Source organism: Ambystoma mexicanum, chromosome 11, assembly GCF_040938575.1.
Source record: "Ambystoma mexicanum isolate Mex_15411 chromosome 11, UKY_AmexF1_1, whole genome shotgun sequence".
NCBI lineage: Eukaryota > Metazoa > Chordata > Amphibia > Caudata > Ambystomatidae > Ambystoma > Ambystoma mexicanum.
Window position 1 is genome coordinate 1459621072 of NC_090934.1, and position 20766 is coordinate 1459641837.

The 20766-nt window shown below is 46.9% G+C and overlaps 1 protein-coding gene across 6 annotated transcripts in view; it reads right to left on the reverse strand.

Moving 5' to 3' along the window:
• Positions 1–20766, reverse strand: part of MAP2K5 (mitogen-activated protein kinase kinase 5) — a 1998137-nt gene that overhangs the window by 1685674 nt on the left and 291697 nt on the right. For all 6 annotated transcript variants that reach the window (XM_069625127.1, XM_069625125.1, XM_069625124.1 and 3 more), the window contains exon 7: positions 18673–18721. In XM_069625127.1, the coding sequence (XP_069481228.1) occupies positions 18673–18721 (49 nt within the window). The remainder of the gene's footprint in view (positions 1–18672; positions 18722–20766) is intronic.

The window sequence follows — 20766 nt, forward strand, 5'->3', positions numbered from 1 at the left end:
GACCATCCACTCTATCGGACGCCAGCTGGTTGGATTGAATAAAGCTTCAATTTGGAGCAGGTGCAGCGAACATGGGTTGGAGAATAGCATAGGCTCAGAATGAGCAAGAACCCTAGAGAAATAGCTGCGAAGTCTAGAGGGGCGGCCTCTGTCATTTTACGACTGATTGACTTCTGGGCATCACCTATGCATGCTCTTATAGACTGTACCTTTGCTTTGCGCAGGTCCTTCACAAGGGTCTCACTGAGCAGCTGCATAAATTGGATAGAAGTGACCAGGATAATGGGGGGGGGTCATAAATGAGAGACGAACACAAGGTTTTTGTATTCTTAAGTCAAGACATTTTATTAAACAGAAATTGGTTGGAAAAACACCTCTCTAGCCCCTTTCTAAAGAGGAACTTCTCTACCTAAAAACTAAAACTAAGGATCTGTCTCGGTCAGGATGTCAGTAACTGAAAAGCCGTCCTTGAGTCTAAAACAACATCTCCTGACGCTCACACTTTTAAACAAACAACAAAAGGTTTACGGTAATGTCTTTAACTTGATGTTAGAAAAGGTGTTCAAAACCCAAAGTATCAGAATAACTCAAATGAAAAGGTTGTGCAAGGTAAAGACTCCTGAAGGAGAAGAAGGTGGTTCCCTTCCCCTGGATTCTTAAACAGGATGGCAAAAATGTGTCTTTAGTTAACAGTTCCTTGGTGTCTCTAATGGACTCACAAGGTTCTTGTTTAACTAAAAAGTTCAGTTGAAGCAAAAAGTTCTGTAATAGTCTTTTGTAGTAGTTCTTGTATCTTGGCAGACTACCTCGTATATATCCCTGCCAGGAATATTCATAAAATGTTCAGCTGACTGGTGTTATCACCTGCCAGGACCTTTCTTTAGGGTGCTCAGATTGCCTGGTTTACTCACCTGCCAGGACTTGCTTCACAGTTCCTTGATCCAACTTCAGCTGCCTGAGGTCCTTTGTATTTCAGTTATTAATTTCAACTGCATGGGGTATTCATTTATCAGTGTTCTTATATGTTTCACAGTTTCTTGATAAACCACAATAGCATATACCATGTGGTGCTTGGTATATCTATCTGTGGTGATACTTCATTCAAATATACTTGTTCAACCTTTTCCCCCACATTGGCATTTCATGCATCTGTACTGGATTGGGATTTGCTTTTAAAAGTTGTCTTGGCTGCATTTGAACAAACTTTTTCTTTGCATATTTTCTGCATCAAACCTTATTGGTTGTTCAATGTGTACTTTGCCCTGAACGATTTAAACAAACTTTGCCTTTATATATTTTCTGCATTAGCACTAATGTACCGTTTAATCAATCGTTCTGTTGTCGAGCGCCCCGGGGTCCACAGTTGCTTTGAGCAGAGTCACTGGTCTTTTCCAGCATCTCCAACGTTCCCGCCTTTGCGTTGTGGCCTTGTCCTCTGCCTCACAGTTCGGTGTGTCCCGACGCCTCTCCAGCAGACCTCTGCGGTCACCTGGCAGCTTTCCCTCACAGCCCGGAGTGAAGACTGCTGTCTAGTCGTGCGGCCCAGCCTGCAAGAGCTTCTGCACTGGTCCTGGCATCTCCACGGCCGTCCTCACTTGCATACTGAGCATCTCATTTCCCAGGTAGCCTTCTCTGCTTTGCCAGCTCGCTCATTGAGTCCCACATTCAAAAGCCTTCATGTGGAGAACGACTTTCTGCACGGCTTGCTGCACTTCCCTTCTTGTCAGTGCGGCTACCACTTTTAAATGTCCCGCTCAATAGAGGTTTTGAAAAACAACTAGTCTGCATGGTGAATTTCGAGTTTGTCAACTTGCACAAACTCCTTTGTCCTCTTCCTCGTCCCAGTACCTGGCTGGTTATGGGAGTTGAATTCCATCAATTTCTTTGGGCTTTTAACTCCTGGATGGTTTTTCTCACAGACTTCATAAAAAGCTATATATGGATTAGAGATCTTGGTTACCTTTAGACTCTTAAATGAGTTTCCCCTGGACTTCAGGTAAAGGCACATTAAGAACCAAAGGTCTGTGGGTGTTTTGGTGGAAAATGGGGGCCTGATTGGAATGATGCAGAGAAAAGGTTGGACTTCATTGCGGAAGGTCAACTCTACACCTGACCTCCAGAACCCCTGTACCTTTAAGCCTCCATGACTTGGAAGAGGTGCGGGAAAGAGCAGGTATTACGTTTGGATGGCTCATTATTCCGAGACACAAGTATGGGGTTGGTGGGAGAGAACAGTCTGAAATCAATCCTCATTGGAGAGGGAAAGTCCACATAGCCCTCAAGGGACCAACCGCTCCCTCTGATGGCATACGCAGGCCGCAGGCGCGCACCGGAGGCGGCTCAAGTCAATCCCCTTTATGGAGTAGGGAGCGATGGAGGAAAGTGCTGCCACAGCTCAGCGGCACGTTATGAACTGCGGCTGACACAGCATCAATACTGGATCAATGGCCGCCATTTACCCTGAGTGACGGGAGCCACATACATATTTATATCGCATAACCATTGTCAATGGAGCGGCCCAGCAAGGCTATTTCCAAACTGTCAATATTTGATTATCCTGAAGAACGGTGCCACCCTTTCTTTTCCACCAAGGATTAATACGGATTCCACAATGCAGAGGCCGCTTGCAGAAAGAACCGGTCCATGTCATGCAGCATGCAGCGTTCCTCGCCAAAGGCCTGGCTGTGGCACCCACACCAGAGACGTACTCTGCCAGGACACTGGTGCCGAGCCATGGTTACACACAAGACCATGAGGGCCAGAGCTGGGTGCCTGCACCAGGCTATGGAGTCGAGTGTGCGTTGGCTGGCATGTACGATGTGCCCTACAGGCCGTAGATGAGCAGGAGCCCGCTCTACTGTGCTTCTATATTGGTGGCACTCAGCTCGACTGTGAGGGATGCCAGAGCTGCACATGGGCCCTCAAGGTTATTTGGGCACAAGAGGGCATGGTGGTACCCGAAGTGTACATGCGCCACTAGTCTCTAGAGGCCCCAGAGCTGCGTCCCCACACCTACTGCGGTGATGCCAGGCTGGCAGCTTCCATGACTGCACGTGCACCCATTGTGACATTACAGCTGTACAGACCCAGTTGGTTCTGGTGGTGCCAGAGCTGAACTTGCACCCTCTCTAGGTCATGGCAGTGCTGCGACCGTGTAAACCTACCGAGCTGTGCTGTTGCACTAGACTAGACTGTTGTGGCACCAGGGCTGCACGTCCTCATACAGCGCCAATGTTCTGATGGCCATCCGCCTACACTAGTGTAACACAGGTGCAGATGGCCGCCGGGGTGCCAGACAAGCAACACCCCCACTAGACTGTTGTGTCACCAGGGCTGCACGTCCTCATACAGCGCCAATGTTCTGATGGCCATCCGCCTACACTAGTGTAACACAGGTGCAGATGGCCGCCGGGGTGCCAGACAAGCAACACCCCCACTAGACTGTTGTGTCACCAGGGCTGCACGTCCTCATACAGCGCCAATGTTCTGATGGCCATCCGCCTACTCTAGTGTAACACAGGTGCAGATGGCCGCCGGGGTGCCAGACAAGCAACACCCCCACTAGACTGTTGTGGCACCAGGGCTGCACGTCCTCATACAGCGCCAATGTTCTGATGGCCATCCGCCTACTCTAGTGTAACACAGGTGCAGATGGCCGCCGGGGTGCCAGACAAGCAACACCCCCACTAGACTGCACATGCACCCACTGAGTTGTGCACACGACACATCTGAGATATTGGCAAACGTCTATGCACGTTCCCCTTACAACGGGGTTTTAGACCAAACCGACCCGAAACTGCACGTGCAGCCGCTAGGTTGCAACGGTGTACACGTGCGTAGGCCGTGGCATTTCCAGGCGTGCACATATGTGAACAAGGGCTGCAGGCGCAACACGCCGGCCTGCACCCGCCCGATGCCTGCGGTGGGCGTGGGGGAGACGCCTGCTTGATTCATGAGAACGCCATTAGGGCGGGCGCTGGAGAATTAAGATTTCACCCTTCAGAACAGAGGGCAAGTGAGCAGCGTGAGGGGGAAATCAATAGGCCGCCTTTATTTGCCGTGACACAGATGTCCCACTCAATTGCGCCTAATGGGCAGACAGGTGCTGGCCTTCACGCCCCCCCCCCCACCCTTCAACCTGACAGCGTATTTATCCTGCGATCCAGGAGGGGAGCCGTCCATCCGAGCCCTAGGCCTGCGTCGGGAGCAGAGACACGGGCCTAGTCACGGCTGGGGCGAGAGGAAGCCCTGGCCAGGGGCACGTTCCTCACAAAGCGCCAGTGAGCTTCACAGATCGCCCCCCCCTTCCCCCTCTAGGTGGCAAGGTGCGGGAACAGGCCCCCGACACCATGGCAACCCAAGAGAAAAAGAACGCAGTGTTATTTATATAGCGCCTTAATCCAAAGCGCTTTACAGAGCACATATTTACATACATTATCACCCAACCGAAATTGGTACTCATTTATCGACCTCGGAAGGATGAAAGGCCGAGTGCCAGGATTCGAACCTGCGACCTGCAGATCACGCTCAGATCGCAGCAGTGAGCGCTCAACCAGCTGAGCTATCTTACCGGCTGGTAAGAGCAGCCATGTGGTTGGAGCATTGTAATGCTCCAACCAAAAGACTGTCAGGACTACACTGCACGGATGATCCCCAATAAGGGAAAACCAGGTATGTGGGTGTCCTGACAGCCTTGCAAATGCTTAAGTGGGGGGGAGGTGGGTGTGTGTGTGTGTATATATATATATATATATACACACATACACACACACACATATTACGGTTCAACTGGGTAATAACTCCTATCATCACATAGTTTAGAAACAGTAGGAATCGGACATGAAACAATGTACGCAAACACGATTACAAGCAACTAGGGCTTTAAGTGGGCCTGGGCTCTGCCGGGAATTCCACTACCCCACACCCGCATAAAAGATTACTGCGATTCGTGTTGAGCGAGCAAATCCACACGCAGGAATCTCATGCAAGACTTGTGGCCTAACCCATAATCCCATATAAAAGGCCAAACATGTCAAGGTGGCCGCTCTATGTGTCATTCTGGGAGGACCCAGTCACCAGTGCCATGTCCCATCGCCGTCAGCCTCACACCACCAGCCCAGAGGCCAGCCATGCCGTCAGTCTGCCACCAGGCGCCAAAACATCACCACTGTCCCAAGGCAAGGTGTGCAGCCACTGTACCACTGCTCTCCACTGCATGCTGACTCGGGTAAGTATGGAGGAAAGGAGCTACCGGGCTGCTTTCTCACTATTTCAGCATAATCCCTGGCGGTCACACCACCTTCCTTACACCTTACAAGCACTATTGCCTCCTAGGACAAAGAGCGGTTACATTAGTGTACCCTATGCTATTCTTTGAATTGTCTGTGGTGTGCATGTTTAAAATACTAAGTTGTAGGAGGAAGACAAAAGAAGTTGATGGGGAACTATAGATAACCTGCAACAATCTTCAACCATTCCCCCCGCCCCCCCTTCCCTGCCTACTCTGATGGCAGTTCTCATTGAACTATTTCACGGTTTTAATACAGAGCGTGTTTTTTCTTGACATGCATTAACAAGATTGCTAATTTCACAGTAGGTTTCCTGGATAGGTGGCGAAATACAGGGGGATTTGGGCTGATCTCCAGTGCTGGAAATTGAAATGAACTAACTAGGGGGAACTCCCTCATCCTTGGAGGAAGGGGGGGGCAGGGCCGAGGGACCATGCAATGGTAAAGGATATTTGTATGGCACACCATCACCACCTGAGTGGTGCCCAGAGTATCTCTTCATAGAACCCAATCCTGGCCATTTAATTAAGAGCAAAGGACATTATGGGAACAGAAGACTGTCCATAATTTAAAAATTGAAACGTGTCCTTTAGGGATTCAGTACGAACCACTTGAGCGAATAATGTCACTTGGGCTCTACAGTTTTGATTGGTCATAATACTACTTACCCCCAGAAAAAATGTCTGTACACTGCAGGACATATTTATTGCATCTGGCCAAACGGATATATAAGTGTGGCTTTCGAGGTTTCTGTTTTCAGTTTCCCTTGCCAAATCTACTGAAAGGGTCTACGTGTTGAAATGGGTTACTTCTGTATGTGATCACTTCTTCAGGACAGCTCGTATCCTGATCTAAAGCCACAAAAAGAGAGACAGACAGACAGACAGACAGACAGACAGACAGACAGACAGACACACACACACACACACACACACACACACCTTCAACAAGCAGCCTACTTTCAGAGTGCTCTACAGCACTGCAACAGTCTTCTGAAAGCCTCCTGCTCGTTGAAGGGCAGATTGCGCACTCGTGCGATAACGCGGCTTCATAGCAGATCCGCGAGTGTGTGGGCAAGCCGCTGGATCAGGGCCCATTTCCTGCGTTGTTGCACTCGCCACCAAACCCATTGAACAAGGCCCGAGTAAAGTGCCCAATGAATAGAAACCTGGTATTTTGATTGGTTATAATTTATAGAAAGATTATATGCAAGTACTCATGTACCAAACAATGTGGGTCATGTGCTTCGTTACGCATGTCAAACCACCTAGTAATACTCCTCTGTTCTTAGTGTGACAAATCTAGCAACCTCGTCACCGATTCTCTGGAGGGAAGCTTCTCCTACGTGGCAGGGAAAGGCAGAAGCTACCCGAGTCTGACCCTGGGGGGTGGTGATCTGCAGGAGGAACACATCTGGGAAGACAAACTCCAGAGGGACAAGAACATACAACACCAACATAATCTTGTAGCCATCATTTCTAATGACATCCATGTGCCTGTACAACATACCTATTTGGTTTATTGTGATGTAGACGAAGACTATCAAAATGTTCTCAGTCAACCACCTTATCTGTGCGCCCCCCCCTTATTAGTACTGAGATGAGGAAAAGGAATGGTGCAATGAAGCTGTAAGCCAACGCTGTGGTCTAGTCTATGGATATTGCTAAACCATGCCGGGAAGTTATAAACTGCCACAGCTGACGAAAGAGGCAAAGCGAGTCTGATGGTAAGTTATTCTGAAGCCAGTCAGAATGCTGGAGGCAAACCGTTCGAAGCAGCACAGAGGCTTACCTGAATGGCACACAAACAAAAACAAAGGAAGCTCACCGCTTGAAAGCCTGAGGCAGCGGGAGCTGTATGCAGCAGAAGAAGAAATCAAAACGAGAGCCAGCCGACTAACGGGACGCACACCAATTCAGCATGCCGAAGTGGACAGAGAATACGCGACACAATGGACACTAAAGCCGCCCCATAAACCCAGAGAAAGCGAATGGGTTACCTGAGCATCTGAAAGTGTATGCAGTGTCAGGGAAACAGCACGACATATGTAAAGTGAAACATTTGAAGGAATTGGGATATTGGCAAGCAATATCGAAAACGTGTTGGCGACCGGATGCTTCAAAAGAGAAGTTAAAGTAAATACGCACAGTATTGAAAAGGCAGAGAAGCCCAATGTTTGAAAGGGAGAGTGGAAACTGAGACTAACTTTGCTAAACAAGAGTCAGTGACACAAAATTGGTCAAATATAATATCGTGGATGAAAGAAAGGGATTAGAGAAAGGAGAAGCCGTGGCAGGTTAGTGAACCAAGCACACAGTGAGTCTGGGACTCTCACCCATGAGAGAGATACAAAGATCTTGGCAAGAGAGTAAACAAGGAGTGGAATAGGAATAACCTTAACCTAATCAAAGTGTAATTTGGCATCCTGGCAGGAGAGTTATAGGAATCAACGTAACCTAAAAGTGTAACTTGATATCCTGCAGGAGTGTAAACCAGGGTTAAGAAGAAAATGTGGAATTCTGTCCTGCGAGAAACAAGTGGAAAAAGGGAGAAATCGGACCCCTTTATCAGAGGACTGATGAGAAAGTTGCAAATATCCTGGGAGGAGAGTACACCAGGGATATACAAACATAGTGCACCTATTGGAAAAGGGAAGAAGGTGCCTCTTTGAAATTGATGGACATGGAGTGTGAGAAACTGAACATTTAAAAGAATTGTTAAGTCCGAAGGAGACTCATGGGAAGAGTTATCCCTCTTGAACAAGAGTGAACTGTGACCAAGTAACCTGTTAATTAGCAGAAGAAATTTAGGGCAAGGGAGACCCCCTTTTCGTGGTGTCACTGTATTCCTTTATTTTCTACACTTTAGAACTTTATGTTGTGGAACTCTGAAGAAAAGCTACAAATACATAGCTTACAGAAATGCATGGGTGCACATTATGTTGAGTTTAGAGTGTAAGCGTTAGTTTAGGGTTTGGACACAGGACGGAGGACTATCTTTCTGGTAATATCCCAACACAGACGTTCCTTAGTTTTGTGGAGGCAGGGAAACCCCTCTCAGAGTTAGGGGTAGATAGGACTCCCCCAAACAACCTTGTTATTTTGAAAGTAAAGTCTATAGCTAACACAGAACTTGCCACTTTTTCGAGTCTTACTCCTAATCCCTTACATTAGTTACACTACTTGGGCCCCATGCAGGCCGTGCCCCTTGCTTTTTGGGTCACGTTTGGGCAGCGCCCTCAAATATGATTTGATTTCTCACGAAGCTCAAATAACAGTAAGCATATCAAATTAAAAATAAATAAAACGCACGGGTATGCCGTCACCCCCACCCAGCTTCCTACCCATGATCTTTCCTCGTCAATCCCCATCACCAGGATATAGTTAATCTAGAAACGGCCCAAGAACAAGCAACAATGCATTGATTTTACTCACTCCTACTCCCTCCTCTCCCCCCCAATCCCGTACTTAGTCTCTCTTTCGCTCATTAAGACGCTCAGTGCTGTGAGATAGTCGAAAGGCCGTGTAAAACCCCATAAAAGCATCCGACAAAATAGCGCACGTGCCTGGAGTGGAGAAGACACATCCGTTTCTCTCTGCGTGCTGTTGCGGCGGCGGCATGCTTCTGCATGAAACAGGGACCAGTAGCGTAATGGCTGCGAGTGAGGATGGGGAGCGACTCCACAGTGCAGAGAAACGGGACACTTCACGGCTATCCAGGAATGCCCCCCCCCCCCCCTTTCAGCTGCTGCCTCGGTCACCTGAAGCACTTCGGTTGTCAACATATTTAATCAAACGCAAATCTCCCAGTGCGCAGTTCCTGCACCCTGCTGCGGGCCGCGACATACAGGGCGCGCCTAGAAAGGACCTGCGCCAAAGGCGCCACGCCGAAAGCACTGCGCCAGAAGGTCCGTCTTCGAAGTTTTCACACTGATCTCTGTAGCTTGCAAGGCACTGCTGACAGGCAGACGTTTCATAAAATGGCTGCAGCCACTCCTTTCCCACATTAGGGAGCTGCTCCCCTTCACAGCTGTCATAAGTAGGACAACATGCAGATGACAAAGGGCCGGGGCCATCTTAAGCACTTTTGGGGCTCTGGGCACGGACATCTTTGGGCCCCCCTCCACCAAACCCAAGGAATGAAGGGATCAAGAATACTGGTCATGCCCACCAGCCATCGCGCTCATAACCTATAGGTGGATATGCTGTCTTGCAGCATAATAAGCATGTTTACTCCCTTGAAGTCCCCTTGCCCTCTTCATTCTTGCTCTAACCAGAATGATAAACAAGTAGCATTTGAAGACCAACATTAGCAGTCTACAAAGGGGTTACTGGTCTAGCACATACAGGATCATTTTTATCAATAACATCCAGGAAGGTATGCAGCCTGTAGTATTAATGCAGGACTGTATGTAAAAGGTACATGTAACGTAGAATAGACAGAGAACTCACATTTGCCGCCTCGCAGAACGCAAACATCCTCAAGCATGGGTAGAGGAGACCAATTGGAAGGAAGGAGAAAGCTACACATACCATAGCATGGATAGTGGATGCTGATTAGAAGCTACCAGGATGGGGTCTTTATCCAGACAGACAGAGATCAGAAGTGGGATATAGTTTTCAAATTGTATTGCCGTTAGATATCAAAGCAACAAATGCCTGTGATGTGTGATATAAATATGCTCACTATTGAAGTCGAAGCAACCCTACAGCCAGTGAGACCATGAATAAGTCAAGGAAATCACTCTGAAGGGCTGACCATTTTGAAAGGTTTAGGGACTGGCAATATTCAGAGGTTCGGCAATACAAGATTAAATGAAATGGCCAGAATCACACACTGGTGAAGGGGTGAAGCTGGGATTTGTGCCCACTCTGCAATTTCTGCATTTGTACACTTTCTTTTCCAGTTCTTACCGTGAACTAAAACAAACTCATTTTATAAAAACGGACTTGGAAAGTACACAAATCACATTACCAAACATGACCATTTTTAAACAAAATATTATAGAAGGGTGTAACACAGAATTCTAGCTTCATTCTCTCCATCATCAAGGAAAGCATATAAGTACCAGCATACCAACTGATGTGATTTAACACATTTAATCAGGTTATAGGTTAAAGGATCGAAAAAAAAGGGTCGAATGGTCAAAGGATCGACTCAAAAGTACCGAAAACAAAAAGGATCGAAATTAATTTTGTTTTTTTAAAACTTTTTTTGAGCCCCAAACCCCTGTTTTTTTGGTAAAAACCATTTTTTGACCTATACGAAAACCAAAAAAAATATAGAATTAAAAAAAAATTCGATCCTTTTGTTTTCGACCCTATTGCTTCGATCCTTTTTCATTCGATGCTTTAACTGGACAGCATTTAATCTGGGTTTGTCTTTTGTATTTTAAAGCTTTAAATACTTCCAAAACAATGGCTTGTGACGTTTTCATTTATAAACGTGCATAAAAACGTTTGACTTTTACCAAAAAGCAAACCGTTTTTTGTGTCAAACAAGCAGACCTTAAAATATGGTTGCCCGAGGCCTGAAACATCTGGTCCGCTCTCTTCTGTCTACCAACCCTTCCACCCAAAAGGCCTTTATAAGAAGAAAGATCAAGTAATGGGCTAAACGATACCAGCAGCATGCAAGAAGGCAAACCTCACAGAAGACAGCACAGTAATGTAAGATAGTAGATGATTTGACCAGGATCACTGGTCCTCTGCCGGCAAATCCAGGATACAACCATGAACGCTTTTGTTCCATAGTCTTGAATTTGGATACTTATTCACCTCTTGGACTAACAGTTTATGCCATTGTTGGAGGTGATTTCCTTGGTTTTACAACACCCCATCTGAACAAACCGATTTCTAGACCTTCACCATACGGATGATATGTTAGTTTTTATAGCAACCCCTATCTGGTGCAGGTGCATTGCTGATAATAGCAGATGTTGTTCTGTAAAACCAAGTACATATGCAGGCAGGTTTATAAACTTCAGACATAGAAAAGGCTCAGCCAGCCTGGCTGGAATGGGATAGTCTAATTTTGCATATAAACACATATCTCTGCAATGGGTGCTTCACACACTGAGCTAACTTCTGAATGATTGTGGCACTCAATTTATCAATATGCATTTCACTGTTGCCTATTGCACATGATTAACATAATTCCCACAGGAAAGAAAGAATGCTACAGAGTTGTGCCGTAAGGAACACACAAACTATGTATACCACGGTGAACACAAAGCATTACATGATGAATTGATCAAGGCAGAATATACTTGTCAAAACAGAACGGCAATGGGTTTAGAGCCTCAGCAGCACCCCATAAAATAGCCTGACGTGTGCTATTTACGCCTGATGAACAATGGAATCTTACTTCTTCAGATTAGGCAGCCTTGTGCCCCCCGCCCCCTCCCCCAAGGTGGGGGCCCTGGGTAAGTGCCCCTTTTGCCCTCCCATAAAAATGCCTCTGCAAAGGGCACCTTAACAGCCTCGCCTTCGCTAAACATGTCTTTGCTAAGCAATTCTTTACTAAAGCAGGAGTTTTTTTTTTAACTTGGCACATTTCCAAACTAAAGCCCTCACCCCACACCCATCCAGCTGCCCACCACACACGTGTCTGCTACATAGACAAAGTAACCAAATAATGTTCCTTCTAACTATGCATTCATATCTATGAAGTCTGCGAGTTTGACATGCAAAAATGGATTTGCTTTTTTGTGTGGTTAGTCCAATGCTTGTAACCTCATTCATAACACAGCAAGCTGGAAGTTAGTGTCAAACAATCTATACTAAATCTATGTTGTGTCTTAAAGTGTTAAAGATAAAATAGCGTAAATAGGATAATTTTAGACTCACATTAGTTTGCATTCTGTGACCTGTAGATTTCCATTTAGGATGTGTCAATAAAACCCAAATGACTGTCTTTTGGTTTACCAACATATTGCCAGGTTGCAGTACTGCGTGATTTGTCTATTTTGCAAGAAATCACTGTAAGACAGTATTACTGTAGTCCTTAAAAGCCAAAACCTAAATAGATGCATCAAGTTAAACTTAGAAAGTATAGGTTCAATTGCCTACATACAGAGTGGGGTACAATCCTGGCAAAACGTGGGACCCATGGCTAATCATTTAGTATCACTGCAAGCATTGGACCCCTTACATGCCACTAAGTTCACATTACTGGGCCGGACTCAATGGGGCAGATTTCATGATTTTAGCCCATAAATGCGGATGCTCCTTCGTTAGTGGACCTTGCGACCATCACCTAGAATTGCATTATTGTTGTCCTGTCTCCCCCTCTGCCCCAGAACACTTGATTTGATGAGCAGATGCATATCTTCACCAGCCATTCAGTGCATCAGAGATTCTAGTATAGCACTCTGGCTGCGGCAGAACCAATGTCACGTTCCTCCCCTGTTACTGCCAATCGCTTGGGCCATCCACAGGCACATGTGTGGCATTCTTTCAGATGTCCTGTTATGTTTAGTCTTGCATAACACACCTTCTGCCGTGTTCACAAGTTCTTGGAGCTTTATGAACTGCAAGAGGTAGTAGGGGACTAACGTAGAAGCTGGGTGGGGGAGGGAAGTAAGGTTACTATGTTGAAATGTGCACAGATTTGAAAAGATAAGGTATGATAGACGTTTCAGATGTTTTTTTGAGTTATCTGGATCAGTGGTTAAGTATGTATGCTCCAGACTGCTAATGTACCTTGTTTCTGCGGTTGTCTGTGATGGATGTCAAGAGTGGTGTTTGTTGGGATTTCATTTTGGAGGACAGTATTACTCTATGACCAAGGCATGCCTATGGGATGTTCTTCATCTTGTGCATGTCGAGGCCTGCTTGGTGGGGATTTTCAGGTGGAATCTGGCACCCAGTGGTTGCTACATTATTTGAATGATTTCTTCTTTTTGGGACCTCCTTCGTCACTGTAGTGTACGCCGATTGTAGTCAGGCAGGTCACTCAAGAGTTTGGGACTGCCTTTGCTCCAGGGAAAAGGCAGAAGGGCAGTCAACCAGGCACACTTTTTTGGGTATTGTTCTCTGCGGTGGGCGTATGTAAGTTGCTGCAGCAGAAGCATTTAAGGAATCTTGATGTATGCTTGAGGGAACAAAAAGTGGGGCTTCATAATTTTCAGGTACTGGTGGCCGTTAGGAAAGATTTCCCTTAGGTGCAATTCTCCCCCCATTTATGAACCCCCCCCAACCCTCCAAACTGTTTGCTTTTGTTGGGCTTACCTAAACTGCAAATTAACAAGGGGGGGTCCTGCGAGTCTCTCTGCCAGACATTAGTCCTGTTTACGAGATCCTTACCCAGAGTCTTTATCTCACTATCTTTCACAGAGGAGAAATATCCAAAGCATATCAGTCTTTGTCCTGCCCTGGGCAGTCCAGCACAGAAATTCCAGGCAATTCTCCTCTGAACAAGAGTACCAACAGCAACCCCAGACACGTGTTTCGGTCTGGTTGGACCTCATCAGTAAGGTGAGCTTGTGCCTCTCTAAGAATAGTGAGCAAAGTGTCCACGTCTTGATTCCCCTAGTAACTTAGGGTGAGACCCAATGTTACTTCAATTTTGCAAATTAACAATGGGGGTCCTGGGAGCAAAAAATTCTGGGCAAGTCTCTCGTAACCGGGAATAATGTCCGGCAGAGGGACTACCAGGACCCCCCTTGTGTTTTGCACGGCTACCTAACCTGACATTTTCCAGTGGCGCACAGCCTTCAGCTGCAATCCTCTGGGCTTTTGCACATTTGTTATGGGGAAACTGACACGTCCTTCAGGCTGGGAAACTATGCTTCCCTCAGTCTTCAACTATGTTGCCATTTTTTGGTCACTTTTGATCTATGTGCCAAGTACCCTACAGTACCGGGCATAGGGGTCCTTTTATTTTATGGCCCTAGCCACCCTCTAAGGATTTGTGGATGTGTGTACAAGTGTGCCTGGGACAAACTGGTGGCAGCAGTTTAATTTTAAATTATTTCTACTTTGTTTTTATGGAACATATCGCGTTCGGCCCAAGACTGTGGCCAGTGCCGGAAATGGCCATGCCACACAGACTTTTGTTCTGTCCTTTGCCATTTTGTCACTTTCCCTTCTGTAAGGAACTCATGGTGGCAACAGTAAAGACAGACACAAGTGATCACAGTTCAAGGGTGTTCATCGAACTTTATAATGGGTGGATAAACGCCTACTCTAAACCTACATCTAAGATGGGAGAAAGCTACAACCATCAAATAATAAAGCAGTCCTAGTGGTGTCTTGTTGAATAAAAAGAGCCCATACTAAGAACCTATTGCCAATCCTTGCTACTAAATTACAAAAAAAGAAAATAGAGTGTGGGATAATGTTCACCAAGAAAGAAAGAAGTGTTCACAAAATGGCAAGTCAGGATGGCATGGCTGGGTCTCCCTTGCCCACGTTTGAAGCAGGGGACAGGGAGGGACTCCGCACACTCCTTGGCCTAGTCAGCACGAGGTTGACAGTGCCAGTTCAACGATATCAAAACCCTTCAGAGGCCAAGTCTCTTTCCTGTAAAAAGTCTCTTGCCTTAGAAGGAGTGCTGATTCAAAGTAATAAACAAACAAAAGTTCACTCTGTGATCTTGCACCTTGAGCAATTGCTCTTCGGCCCCAGGATCTCCCTCTGCCGGGCTCAGATCCTCCTTGCAACTCAGCTTCCCTCCCTCAGGTTCACTACAACCTTTCAAGTGGAGCTTACAATTTTCTAGAGTCTCAATGTCCTTTTGAACAACTGCTCACTATGGACAACCCTCGTCCAACTTGTTCTCGTCACATTCCAACTTGTTCTCGTCACGGTGCAGGATTCACGTTTGTTAGCTCTCCCCTTGGCATTCCCCAGTGGGCTTTAACTTTGTTTACTTAGCTTTTTCTTAATTCTCTCAACTTGGGCCTCCTTTCGTCGGGTTCACTAATGCCTTTAACACAGTTCATGTATTTTTAACACAGTTCATGTCCTAGCCATTGTCATCAGAAAGCAGGGGTTTCCTTCTCCCAACTTCTTTCAGCATCCCTCTGTCAGGGTCACACTTGTCTTCTTCCACAGTTCACAATATTCTCAAGAAAGCAGGGTTCACTTCTGCTAGCTTTCCTCTGGCAAAGGGTTAAAGACTTTCGATTTGTACAAAGGATTTGACGCGACTCTTGTAGGACCACTTGGACGCCTCCCGCCATCCTTTATTAGGGCCTTCTGGTTCTTGTAGTTTCAAAATAGGTCCCTGTCAGAGTCTTTCGATGGAGCGCCCACGTGGCACCTGACCCCTCTGCACCTGGACCTCAACTGGGCTTTCTGTAAAGTTCAATTACACACAAGTTATTTCTCTTGCACCCAAAACGTTGCTACTTGCAACCTTGGGCTCAACAGTTCAGTTTGCCATCAGCTTCCCCTGACTCACCTGCTCTGCTGAACCTGTTGGCTTCTTTGTTCTCTGGAGTCAAGGACAGTACCACAGTAGCCAGCTTGCCTCTCCTCCTGCGTTATCAAAGCGGGAGGCCCCTGTGTACCATTGACGTCTGCTGCGTCGCACACCAGCTGCAACTCCCAGTTTTAGGATTCTTTTCGGAGGCTTCGCAGGTCTGAGTTGAAAAGGGCAAGGGAAACTCCCCCCTTCGTCTTCCTTCCAGGTCTCACTACTTTTCTTCTCCGTTTGAACTGCCGGTTTGGTGTAGCTGTCTCCTCGTGCATTCGGCCTTGCTCGTCGTGTGCTCTCGTGCTCTGCCTTTTATCCCTGTGGGGAAGGTAAAGGGCCCTCGGCTGTGCGTGGTTATTGTGAATTGCCTGACTCTGTCTGACCCGTGTGTTGAGACATGTCCGGTAAACGGCTGTGGTGTTAGTCTGTTGTGTCTGTAAGGGTGTATGAAATTATTCCCCACTGAAAAATGGCAGGGTGGTTGGTGTCTAGCTTCTGAATATCACACAGGGTTGGATGGGGAAAAGGTGTTACAACGAAGGGGACACTGCGTCCCAAATCTTGGTGTCCCACTTCCACTCCCTTAAGACCCATTGCCCAGGTGATCCTCCCCCACTGGTCCACCCCCACGAACTGGATCCAATAGCGATGGCCGTGTCCTGGGCACCTGGACGAAAGATCCCCCGGGGACAAGCAAGTGAGACACCTTTGGGTTTCTCACACTTCGCCCAGGTCGAGAGACCCAGGTATTCCTCATTTGGGCATGCAGCCTCCCACGAACACCACATCATCGCAGGCTCCTGCACGTCACATGTGCTAGGGCCCAGGAAGAGGGCTGGGACTGTCTGGTCCCAATCCACACTACTGGTGCCAATATGTGGGTAGGCCTGAATGATTGGAACCACTGTGGGCCATGATTGGCCCATGCCTGGTGTGCATGCAAGAGAGCACATCTTCTATTCGTTATCTGAGATTTGGGCGCAAAACTAATCTTGAACAAGAGAAGGGGCTCTGCATCCGTTTCAGGTCGATCACCTGAAGTTCACACCGAACTACAGCAAGAGCCATGTATTCTGAACGAAAACGAAAGAGCAGACTTGTGGAACCGCCAGAGACGTGCTGAAAGTTTTGGCACCCTCATCCCGCTGTTGCCCCGTTAGACCCCTGCTTTTGCATTGTATCAAGAAGACCTGGAAGGGCGCTTCAACCCTTTGGAGTAGTGGGACCAACTCATCTCGGCACCTCCTGCTTACCCTCGCAAAGAGCCTCTTCGGAAGTGTTACTGGGCCATCCAGTAAACTGACCAGCTCGAACCCGGGGCATCGCACAGGAGCGCTGCCATCCCACATTGGGACTCGAGACTTTGAGCATCGCTACTTGTGATCGTGGGCCCTCTCCCGTTGTCCTAGCTCCTCTGGGTCGTGACTTAATAGAGTGTGCCACGCCACGAGCATTTGCGGTCCCCGTGTCGCCCGCTGTGGTGACTGTCGCTGTAAGTGCCTGCAGACCAGCCCCACAGTGTCATGAGACGTGCTGCACTGGAATTATCCTTTCTTCGAGCGTTGAGAAATAGCTACTGTCCTGCCACGGACTATCCCGCAGCCGCTGAGAGCCGAAGCGTCCTGAAACCTACTGGCGAAGTGGACTAGACTGGCAAAGTTTGGTCCGGACTGTCTCAAGGGTCGGTGAGTACTTGCATCACTTACCGGTGGCCCCCTGGCACAGCCAGCTGTTTTTACACACAAGAACCCCTGAAAAGATACTCACATTAGCTCGGCTAGACTGCGCTTCCAAGCTATTCCCGAACCCCAAACGTCACTATCTGCAAGGGTAGACCCTCCTCAAGGAGTAGGGCTTGATTGTTCATCGCCTCAACCCTGTTCCTGAACAGCTAGAGCTCCCTGAAGAGAACCCGGATTTCCCTTTGCGCACGTCTGCGTCTTGTTAACGCACTGCTGTATTTTGAGCATAAGGCTCCTCACTTCTTAGGGCTGGTATTGACTTCTAAGAACTGCCTAATGAGATATCTGGGTTGAACTGACCCCTTTCTGTTGCAGGTTGTGGTTATTTTCTTCCCTCTCATCAGCATTAGGCTAAACGCATTTTGTATATATGTTACATAGTGAAAAGCGTGTTTGATAACGGTTTTATTATTACTGTGGTTTAATTGTGGTTTGTTATAAAGGCCTATAATAAATGTATTTTTGCTATACATCTGTCAGAGTAATCTGTGGAGTTTTACTGTGCTCATTGTGGGCTTCCGATCACACTCACCCCTTCTGAGATTTAGTCTTGATCGCCTGCCAAGCTTCCATAGATTGGTCTAGTTTGTCTAGAAGGTTCCCCTGTTTCACTAAACTAGGGTGGCCTCCTAAACCTCTGCCCACCAGGTCAGAGTTTAGAAATCCAACGCAACAGTATGATACATGAACTTTGATCTTAGGATCATACCTCTGGGTAGGCCATTCTTGAGATTGATCGCCGGGGCATGGGGATGCGGGGGGGGGGTGGGGGGGGGTGGGCGACATCAGACAAGCCTCAAAGCTCAAATTGCCCATTAAATCTCTTGGTGGAGCCTAAATTGGACCAAGAAACATCAAGGAATGTTGGCTGATACAAGTAGAGCTATATCCACAGAGAAAGGGGATATTTTCAAACAAAGCTAATTTGTGAAGGAAGCATCTGGGGTATTATGCCCACTACTGGATGCCACACTGAGAAAGATGCAAAGTAATAATATGCGCTAGAAACAAACAAAAAAAAATAAAGAGTGGTTTAAGCAACGAGCTGTAAGACAACCGGCTCACAAATCTGCACACGAGAAGTGAAAGAAAGAAGAGAGGGACACAACTTAGGGAATAAACATAGTAGAAGTGGCTGCTTTTTCAATGATAGGGGGCTCTTGGGTGTTCACTATTGGGGGCTACTTCCTTTGCACATGCTTCTCATTTGCTGCTCTTACCTGCCCATTTGCTAGAATTTTCTTCAGCTCTGCCGAGGACTTCTTCAAGCTGCGGAATACAAACAGTTAATATCAAAAAGGAGGAAATACAAGAGTAGCAATCCAAGTGTGTGAAGGCCAACATGGTGCCCCAACAAACCTGTAGTGCTTAATCAACATAAGGGATGCAGAGCAGCCTAATAGAACAAACACACTCATAATGGTGGCAAACAAATCATTTGGTTATAGTTTCAAGGGCAAGAGCTAGTATGACACAGGCCTCCGACATTAAATTACATTACATATGACATTTGTTCAAACTAACGCTGTCGACATTTAGCGATCAAACTCTGATGTACAGGAACTTGATGAACCACTCCTTACACATTACACTCCCCGACTAGGGAACATCTGGGAGCAGGATGTGTACTGTGAGGAACCCGAGGGAGACCTCACTTGCTTCCCACCCCCCCCCCCCAATCACCTCTGCTCAGGTGGCCAGGGAAGGGCCATTGCTTTCGGATCCCGACCCTGGGGGTGTGAAAAGTATTAAGGAATTAGGAGAACTATAAAGTTTACCTGGAACTGGCTTTGAGTAGTAAGAGACTGAAACTAAGTGTGAATTGGCAAGCTGGACAGGCTAATGTCTTGCGGAAGGGAAAACCAAGACCTTGTGAACTTTGTTGTCGCTTTAGGAAAAGGTAATACTGAGGCTTGTACAGAAGTATATATTCACCTTGGGGAAGGGTGGCCAGAGTCCCCTTTAGAAAACTAGGTTTTCTTCTTGGGGAAGACAACCCCAAGACCGTTTTGAGATTGCTTCGAACTTGAGAACCTTGAGACTTATAGACCTGTGTCGTCGCCTTGGGGATGGGAACCGTGAGGCCATTTCAGAACTGTTTTATCTTCTTGGGGAAGGGAACCCCGAGACCTTGTGGAACTGCGTTAAACCTGCGGCAGGGGAGCTGTAAAGTCAGTCAAGAGCTGGAAGAAGCTCAGAACTCTATTTTGGAACACTATAATTGGTTATTGACATCCCTTCATATTGCTTTAGCTGGGAGGGTAAGCACGTGTTTTGGACATAGACAGACTGAAGTTGAACTTTCTGACTCAGACCTTCCTTAGTTTATCTAGGAAGGGGGAATCCTGCCTCAGCGTAGGGCAAGCTAGACCTTCACCATCCTGACATTGAAGTTAATAAAAGTATTTGGTTTGAACTTTTAATCTGTTGTCTGTGTCTTGCTTCATGATGCCTTCACAGTAGGTAAGAAGTTCATTAAGAACCCCACCCGTATGTTCAGGGATGCAACTCTCATACACGGGAGCATGAGGAATCCATCTTAAAACGTTTCCTCCTACAGGTGTTTGACCAGAGTCAACTCACTGATGTGTTAAGAGTGCACACAGTCAACCAGGGTGATGGTAGGTACAACCCCCACCCTGGGCTCCGACACTAAACCTAATGTGAGGATTCAAATTCTACAGTCCTTGAAGTATAAGATCACTGTACATGGTCCAGTAGCCAAGGAATACCATTCTGAACCAGGCCCACTCCCTTAGGTGAGAAATCTACATATTCGAGAGAATATTGTACACAGCATACCTCCTGAAATTCCAGACGTCGTCGTATATTGCCTACTCCATGAGAGTTCATGCAGCACACAGGACACTCCCTGAGATCCTGTGCTGTACAGGAACCCACCGTCCAGATATCCAACCTCTGTCTGTACACAGATCAACTCTTGAAGGCTCAGACTATATGAAGTACCCCACATGAGGGTTCAAAGTTCCAAACACAGCACACCTGTAATTTGCAGCACATCAAGCTGCAAATTAAGCCCTCCCTCCGCTAAAGGGCACTGACCACTGAATAAGGTCCACTCCTCCTAGAATACTGAAACATAAGCTAAAATTGCACCTATAATGTTTCCTTAATATGTTTATAGACACCCAAGGAAGTTATTTTTCTCCAATAGTAGATTGTAGGATAATGTATGCCCGGAATGCTAAACTGATTCACCAGAGGATAAACTGTGGTCTGACATGTTTATATACGTTTGCAAAAGTGTACAAAGCAAGTTTCCTTCCGCTCTCTTCCTATTCCACGTACACAGT